Here is a 9,639-nt window from a genome sequence, read left to right as displayed (position 1 = left end):
TCCTTTTGCCCCTCGGCCGCTTAAGCGGCCGAGGGGCAAAAGGAAAGGGCCTGAGGCTGTGAGGAATGGTGGGAGTTGCAGTCCAAAACACCTAGATGCAAAGCCCAACTTGGCCCATACCTGGTGTAGATCCACCCTAGTGACTTTCCCATCCTATATCCCATCACTTACTCTTGCTACGAAGGCCCATCAGTCCTGTCCAAACTGTCTGGTTGAAGCTTTTGATGGCTTCCATGGTTCCCCATTTCTCTGAACTGAGCTGGACCCCTGGAAAGAGAGAAAGAAAGAAAGAAAGAAAGAGTGCTGGGCTTCCAAGGGCTCAAACTGCCCTGGCTATGGAATTCTGGGAGTTGTCGTTTGCCCAGGGCACAAGGACCCTCGGGCAGAGAAGGTGGAAAACCTTGCGAAACGACAACTCCCAGTATTGCAGAGCCATGGCAGTTCAAATGGAGTCAAACTACATCAATTCAGAAAGATGACAGATAGAGATAGGGATACATAAGATAGAGATGCTAGAGATGATAGACAGATTATAGATAGAGAGATAGATAGAGATGATAGATAGGTGATAGATAGAGGTGATAAATATAGATGATAGATAGATAAATAGATAGAGATATATAGATAGATTATAACGAGAAAGATGACAGCTAGAGATAGGGATACATAGATAGAGATGATAGATGATAGATAGATGATAGATATAATAGATAATGATAGATAGATGATAGGTATATAGATAGATGATAAATATAGATGATAGATAAATATATAGATAGAGATATATAGATAGATTATAATGAGAGAGAAAGATGACAGCTAGAGATAGAGATACATAGAGATGAAAGATTATAGATAGATAGATAGATAGATAGATAGAGATGATAAATAATGATAGATATGTGATATATAGATAGAGATGATAAAGATAGATAGATAGATAGATAGATAGATAGATAGATAGATAGATAGATAGATAGAGATATATAGATAGATTATAATGAGAGAGAAAGATGACAGCTAGAGATAGAGATACATAGAGATGAAAAATTATAGATAGATAGATAGATAGATAGATAGAATAGATAATGATAGATAGATGATAGGTATATAGATAGAGATGATAAATAGATAGAGATGATAGATAGATAGATAGATAGATAGATAGATAGATAGATAGATAGATAGATATAGATAGATTATAATGAGAGAGAATCTATCTATATATCTCTATATATCTATCTATCATCTATATTTATCATCTCTATCTATATATCTATCATCTCTATCTATCTCTCTTTATATATCTATTTATAATCTATCTATCTATCTATCTATCTATCTATCATCTCTATCTATTTATCATCTCTATCTATATACCTATCATCTATCTATCATTATCTATTCTATCTATCTATCTATCTATCTATCTATCTATCTATCTATCTATCTATCACATATCTATCATTATTTATCATCTCTATCTATCTATCTATCTATCATCTATCTATCATCTATCATCTCTATCTATGTATCCTTATCTCTAGCTGTCATCTTTCTCGTTATAATCTATCTATATATCTGTATCTATTTATCTATCTATCATCTATATTTATCATCTCTATCTATATATCTATCATCTCTATCTATCTCTCTTTATATATCTATTTATAATCTATCTATCTATCTATCTATCATCTCTATCTATTTATCATCTCTATCTATATACCTGTCATCTATCTATCATTATCTATTCTATCTATCTATCTATCTATCTATCTATCTATCTATCACATATCTATCATTATTTATCATCTTTATCTATCTATCTATCTATCTATCATCTATCTATCATCTATCATCTCTATCTATGTATCCCTATCTCTAGCTGTCATCTTTCTCGTTATAATCTATCTATATATCTCTATCTATTTATCTATCTATCATCTATATTTATCATCTCTATCTATATATCTATCATTTCTATCTATCTCTCTTTATATATCTATTTATCATCTATCTATTTATCTATCATCTCTATCTATCTATCATCTCTATCTATTTATCATCTCTATCTATATACCTATCATCTATCTATCATTATCTATTCTATCTATCTATCTATCACATATCTATCATTATTTATTATCTCTATCTATCTATCTATCTATAATCTTTCATCTCTATGTATCTCTATCTCTAGCTGTCATCTTTCTCTCTCATTATAATCTATCTATATATCTCTATCTATATATTTATCTATCATCTATATTTATCATCTATCTATATACCTATCATCTATCTATCATTATCTATTATATCTATCATCTATCATCTCTATCTATGTATCCCTATCTCTAGCTGTCATCTTTCTCGTTATAATCTATCTATATATCTCTATCTATTTATCTATCTATCATCTATATTTATCACCTCTATCTATCACCTATCTATCATCTCTATCTATCTCTCTATCTATAATCTGTCTATCATCTCTAGCATCTCTATCTTATGTATCCCTATCTCTATCTGTCATCTTTCTGAATTGATGTAGTTTGACTCCACTTGAACTGCCATGGCTCTGCAATACTGGGAGTTGTCGTTTCGCAAGGTTTTCCACCTTCTCTAGATGACAGCTAGAGATAGAGATACATAGAGATGATATATTATAGATAGATAGATAGATAGATAGATAGAGATGATAGATAGATGATAGGTATATAGATAGAGATGATAAATAGATATAGATGATAGATAGATAGATAGATAGATAGATAGATAGATAGATAGATATAATAGATAGATGATAGATATATAAAGAGAGATAGAGATGATAGATGGGTGATATATAGATAGAGATGATAAATATAGATGATAGATAGATATATAAAGAGAGATATATAGATAGATTATAATGAGAGAGAAAGATGACAGCTAGAGATAGAGATACATAGATAGAGATGATAGATTATAGATAGATAGATAGATAGATAGATAGATAGATAGATAGATAATGATAGATAGATAATGATAGATGATAAGTATATAGATAAAGATGAATAGATATAGATCATCATCATCATCATCATCATTTAATTACTTATTAATCACCCTCCATCCATGATGCTCTAGGCCAGGGGTCCCCAAACTTTTTAAACAGGGGGCCAGTTCACAATCCTTCAAACTGCTGGAGGGCCGGACTATAGTTGGCCACCGAGCAATAATAATGAATAACAACAACAACAACAACAACAACAACAATAAAAAAGAGGGTTGGAAGAGACCCTTTGGGCCATTGAGTCCAGTCCTCTTTTGCACAAGCAAAGCATCCCTGACAGATGGCCACCCAGCCTCAATGACAATAATAATAATAATAATAATAATAATAATAATAATAATAATAATAATAATAATAAATAATAATAAATAATAAAGAGGGTTGGAAGAGAACCCTTGGGCCATTTAGTCCAACCCTCTTCTGCCTCTGTGCACCAAAAGCACAAGCAAAGCATCCCTGACAGATGGCCACCCAGCCTCAATGTTAATAATAATAATAATAATAATAATAATAATAATAATAATAATAATAATATGGGTTGTAAGAGAAGAAGAGACCCCTTGGGTCATTTAGCCCGACCCCCTTCTGCCCTTGTGCTGTGGGGGCCGGATAAATAGCTTCGATGGGCCGCATCCGGCCCCCGGGCCTTAGTTTGGGGACCCCTGCTCTAGGCGATTTACAAGATAAATGATAGATGATAGATAGATAGAGATAATAGATAGATAGATGATAGACAGATATATAGAGATGATAGATAGAGATGATAGATAGATAGATAGATAGAGATAGTAGATAGATGATAGATATATAAAGAGAGAGAGAGAGATGATAGATAGATGATAGTAGATATATAAATGATCTATATATATAAAAGGGTAATGAAATTTCAACCTAGGACAAAACAACAAAACTACACATCCCAGAAACACTAAACTTGGCAGCACAACCTCTCATCCATGCCTCTACGTTCATACAACAAAAAGAAAAGAAAAATAAAGTCCTAATTAGAGGGAGAGGAATAATTGTTTTTATCTAATTGCTGCCAGTTAAAAGGCTAAGCTCCGCCGACTTGGTCTCCTAGCAACCCACTCAGCCCAGGGGACAGGCAGAGTTAGGCCTCACTTAGGCCTCTTCCACACTGCCTATAAAATACAGATTATCTGATTTGAACTGGATTATATGGCAGTATAGACTCAAGGCCCTTCCACACAGCTATATAACCCATTTATAATCTTATATTATCTGCTTTGAACTGGATTATCTTGACTCCACACTGCCATATAATCCACTTCAGTGTGCAGTCGGACACAACTGGACTTAATGTCAGGAGAAAACCTTTACCCTTTACCTTAACTACCACCAATTCCTCAATACTTTATTTCCCAGACCACCAGACTTCGCCACAGCCACGCCTGGCCAGGCACAGCTAGTATATATATAAAGAGAGATAGAGATGATAGATAGATAATAGACAGATATATAGATAGATATAATAGATAGATAGAGATGATAGACAAATATATAGAGATGATAAATATAGATGATAGATATATAGATTGAGATAATAGATGATAGATATAGATATATATATATAGAGAGAGAGAGAGAGAGAGAGAGAGAGATGATAGATAGATGATAGACAGATAGACAGATAGATAGAGATAGGCATAGATGATTGATAGATGATTGACAGATGGACGATGGGACATGTAATTTCATCCACCTTGGAAACCGAGGGCGACCACGGAAAGGGTGAGGACGGAGCAGGCAGCCATCAGGACCAGGACCAGGCGGCTGGTGGGGCAGACACGGCGCCAGGAGGACTGGCCCAACGGAGGAGCTGCGAGGCAAGAACGTTGTATTATCTCCATTATCTCCAGTAGGGTTGGACTAGATGACCTTCGGGGACAACAGGACTCCCTTTACCTCTCCAGATGGACGGTCCACCTTCGTCTCCTTCCTCCAAGGACCTGAGGTTTTGGTAATCCGTGGCCACTGAAGGACGATCGTCCAAAGCAGATGAACTGGGGGAAAAAAACAGAAGGAAGGAGGCTTAACTTTGGCCCGACTTCTAGGAGTTTTGGCCTGCAACTCCCACCATTCCTAACAGCCTCAGGCCCCTTCCTTTTGCCCCTCGGCCGCTTAAGCGGCCGAGGGGCAAAAGGAAGGGGCCTGAGGCTGTTAGGAATGGTGGGAGTTGCAGGCCAAAACACCATGGTTTACACCAGGAAATATAGTCCGATAATGGAACACACTTTACAAATGTCCATGGGAGTTGCAGTCCAAAACACCATGGTTTACACCAGGAAATATAATCCGATAATGGGGCACACTTTACAAATGTCCATGGGAGTTGCAGTCCAAAACACCATGGTTTACACCAGGAAATAAAATCCGATAATGGGGCACACTTTACAAATGTCTATGGGAGTTGCAGTCCAAAACACCATGGTTTACACCAGGAAATATAATCCGATAGTGGGGCACACTTTACAAATGTCCATGGGAGTTGCAGTCCAAAACACCATGGTTTACACCAGGAAATAAAATCCGATAATGGGGCACACTTTACAAATGTCTATGGGAGTTGCAGTCCAAAACACCATGGTTTACACCAGGAAATATAATCCGATAATGGGGCACACTTTGCAAATGTCCATGGGAGTTGGAATGGTGGGAGTTGCAGTCCAAAACACATGGAGGTCAGGCCAAAGTTGGCCCATCCCTTGTGGAACTACAACTCCCAGGACTCCGTAACATGGAGATCAAACTGCATTAAAGCAACTACACATGTTATCTGGTTCTTCCTAATATTTTAGAAGCTCATTCCCCCAATTCGGTGGGCTACTCACTTTTCATCCGAGGTTGCCATTGTTCAATTGTGATTTCACTTGACCCTTCTGTCTGAATTCTGTCGTCTGGCAACACTCGGCTCTTCCACCGTCCGGAGGGCAAAGTTTGCCGGAATCGATTTCCCAACCCGGGTTCATTCACCGGGGCCTCCTTCGCAGGGCTGTCGGGAAGGGACTGCAAAGACAAGAAGGCATCACAACAATAACAACAACAAAACTTTATTCATCACAGTGAGCACAGTGTCAAGAATTCCCCTTTTTACTCTGCCTATTAATTTCTCCGTTCTATTTTTTTTTTTACTACAACTCCCATCATCCCTTGAAACCAGCATCACCATTGAGGCTTGGAGGGGATGGTGGAAGTTGTAGTTAGAAAAACCCATCCTCTTCTAGAGGAGGTACCGTATATACTCGAGTATAAGCCGACCCAAATGTAAGCCGAGGCACCTAATTTGACCACAAAAAAACTGGGAAAACATTGACTCCAGTATAAGCCGAGATGCCAATAAAATTACCATATATACTCGAGTATAAGCCGACCCGAATATAAGCCGAGGCACCTAATTTGACCACAAAAAAACTGGGAAAACATTGACTCCAGTATAAGCCGAGATGCCAATAAAATTACCATATATACTCGAGTATAAGCCGACCCGAATATAAGCCGAGGCAACTAATTTGACCACAAAAAAACCTGGGAAAACATTGACTCCAGTATAAGCCGAGGGTGGTAAATTTCAGAAATTATTATTATTACCGTATATACTCGAGTATAAGCCGACCCGAATATAAGCCGAGGCACCTAATTTTACCACAAAAAAACCTGGGAAAAATGGACTCCAGTATAAGCTGAGGGTGGGAAATTTCAGAAATTATTATTATTACCATATATACTCGAGTATAAGCCGACCCGAATATAAGCCGAGGCACCTAATTTGACCACAAAAAAAACCTGGGAAAAATTGACTCCAGTATAAGCTGAGGGTGGGAAATTTCAGAAATTATTATTATTACCATATATACTCGAGTATAAGCCGACCCGAATATAAGCCGAGGCACCTAATTTTAACACAAAAAAACCTGGGAAAACATTGACTCCAGTATAAGCCGAGGGTGGTAAATTTCAGAAATTATTATTATTACCGTATATACTCGAGTATAAGCTGACCCGAATATAAACCGAGGCACCTAATTTTACCACAAAAAAAACCTGGGAAAAATTGACTCCAGTATAAGCTGAGGGTGGGAAATTTCAGAAATTATTATTATTACCATATATACTCGAGTATAAGCTGACCCGAATATAAGCCGAGGCACCTAATTTGACCACAAAAAAACTGGGAAAACATTGACTCCAGTATAAGCCGAGATGCCAATAAAATTACCATATATACTCGAGTATAAGCCGACCCGAATATAAGCCGAGGCACCTAATTTGACCACAAAAAAACTGGGAAAACATTGACTCCAGTATAAGCCGAGATGCCAATAAAATTACCATATATACTTGAGTATAAGCCGACCCGAATATAAGCCGAGGCACCTAATTTTACCACAAAAAAACTGGGAAAACATTGACCCCAGTATAAGCCAAGGGTGGTAAATTTCAGAAATTATTATTATTACCGTATATACTCGAGTATAAGCCGACTCGAATATAAGCCGAGGCACCTAATTTGACCACAAAAAAACCCTGGGAAAACATTGACTCCAGTATAAGCCGAGGGTGGTAAATTTCAGAAATAAAAATAGATACCAATAAAATTACATTAATTGTGGCATCCGTAGGTTAAGTATTTTTTAATATTTACATAAAGCTCTAATTTAAGATAAGACTGTCCAACTCTGATCAAATCATTCTCATCTTCTTCAATGTAAATGTGCTTATGTATCCTTTTAATAATAATGGAGTAAAATAATACTTGTAATAATAATAATAAATACAGGAGAATAATACATGTAGTAATAAATAGAGTAAAATAATAAATATAATAATAAGAACAGAGTGAAATAATAAATGTATTAATAAAAATAAAAAATAGAGTAAAATAAATGTAATAGTAGCAATAATAATAGAGAAAAATAATAAATGTACAGTAGAGTCTCACTTATCCAACATTCTGGATTATCAACACATTTTTGTAGTCAACATTTTCAATACATCGTGATATTTTGGTGCTAAATTAGTAAATACAGTAATTACAACATAACATTACTGCGTATTGAACTGCTTTTTCTGTCAAATTTGTTGTATAACACGATGTTTTGGTGCTTAATTTGTAAAATCATAACCTAATTTGATGTTTAATAGGCTTTTCCGTAATTCCTCCTTATTATCCAAGATATTCGCTTATCCAAGGTTCTGCCGGCCCGTTTAGCTTGGATAAGTGAGACTCTACTGTATATAAAAATGTAATATACGGTTTTACTATGGAGTAAACAAGAAAACCACTGAACCAAACCACACCAAACTTGGCCACAAAAGACATAGTCATCCAATCTATGTCTTTCAATAAAAAAAAATCTGTGTATATAAACCCCACTTGCCTAGTTTCCAACAGACCTCACAACCTCTGAGGATGCCTGCCATAGATGTGGGTGAAACGTCAGGAGAGAATGCTTCTGGAACATGGCCAGACAGCCTGGAAAAGTCACAGCAACCCAGTGATTCTGGCCATGAAAGGTTCCTCACAACCTCTGAGGATGCCTGCCATAGATGTGGGTGAAACGTCAGGAGAGAATGCTTCTGGAACATGGCCAGACAGCCTGGAAAAGTCACAGCAACCCAGTGATTCTGGCCATGAAAGCCTTCGACAACACACTGCAACCTAGTTTGCTTAAAGCTACGGACAATGCGGTTGCTGTTGCCTGCTTTTGGTCTAAAACTATTTAGTTGCTTGTGATTTCCTTTTTTTCATCATTTTAAACTGTATTTGTTATGCAATGCTTTTGACACAAAATAAATAAATAAACCTAGTTTGTAACACGAAAACAAAGTTTCTGGAGTAGAACTACAGTAGAGTCTTGCTTATCCAACATAAATGCGCCAGCAGAACATTGGATAAGCAAATATGTTGGATAATAAGGAGAGATTAAGGAAAAGCCTATTAAACATCAAATTAGGTTATGATTTTACAAATTAAGCACCAAAACATCATGTTAGACCACAAATTTGACAGAAAAAGTAGTTCAATACGCAGTAATGCTATGTAGTAATTACAGTAGAGTCTCACTTATCCAACATGAACGGGCCGGTAGAACGTTGGATAAGCGAATATGTTGGATAATAAGGAGAGATTAAGGAAAAGCCTATTAAACATCAAATTAGGTTATGATTTTACAAATGAAGTACTAAAACATCATGTTAGACAACAAATTTGGCAGAAAAAGTAGTTCAATACGCAGTAATGCTATGTAGTAATTACTGTATTTATGAATTTAGCATCAAAATATCACGATATATTGAAAACATTGACTACAAAAATGTGTTGGATAATCCAGAATGTTGGATAAGGGAGACTCTACTGTACTGTATTTACAAATTTAGCACCAAAATATCACAATGCATTGAAAACATTGACTACAAAAATGGCTTGGATAATCCAGAACATTGGATAAGCGAGTGTTGGATAAGTGAGACTCTACTGTATATGCATTTTGTAGAAATACGCTTGAATGTGTGTATTTTTGCATAATGTTTACGATGATTATGTGTTTTTAGCGATGCTG

The 9,639-nt window shown here is 36.2% G+C and overlaps 1 protein-coding gene across 1 annotated transcript in view; it reads right to left on the bottom strand.

The window, feature by feature from the left end:
• The window catches only part of LOC134299986 (asialoglycoprotein receptor 1-like), a 17,400-nt gene extending 11,354 nt beyond the window's left edge, over nucleotides 1–6,046 (bottom strand). Inside the window, exons 1-4 of the mRNA XM_062984437.1 lie at nucleotides 5,911–6,046; nucleotides 4,985–5,082; nucleotides 4,782–4,898; nucleotides 172–267 (exon numbers count right to left, since the gene is read on the bottom strand). Coding sequence (XP_062840507.1) covers nucleotides 172–267; nucleotides 4,782–4,898; nucleotides 4,985–5,082; nucleotides 5,911–5,930 — 331 coding nt within the window. The 5' untranslated portion in view covers nucleotides 5,931–6,046. The remainder of the gene's footprint in view (nucleotides 1–171; nucleotides 268–4,781; nucleotides 4,899–4,984; nucleotides 5,083–5,910) is intronic.
• Nucleotides 6,047–9,639: the final 3,593 nt, after the last annotated feature.

Source organism: Anolis carolinensis, chromosome 6 (genome assembly GCF_035594765.1).
Source record: "Anolis carolinensis isolate JA03-04 chromosome 6, rAnoCar3.1.pri, whole genome shotgun sequence".
Classification (NCBI taxonomy): Eukaryota; Metazoa; Chordata; class Lepidosauria; order Squamata; family Dactyloidae; genus Anolis; species Anolis carolinensis.
This window is presented reverse-complemented; position numbering and strand designations above follow the sequence as displayed.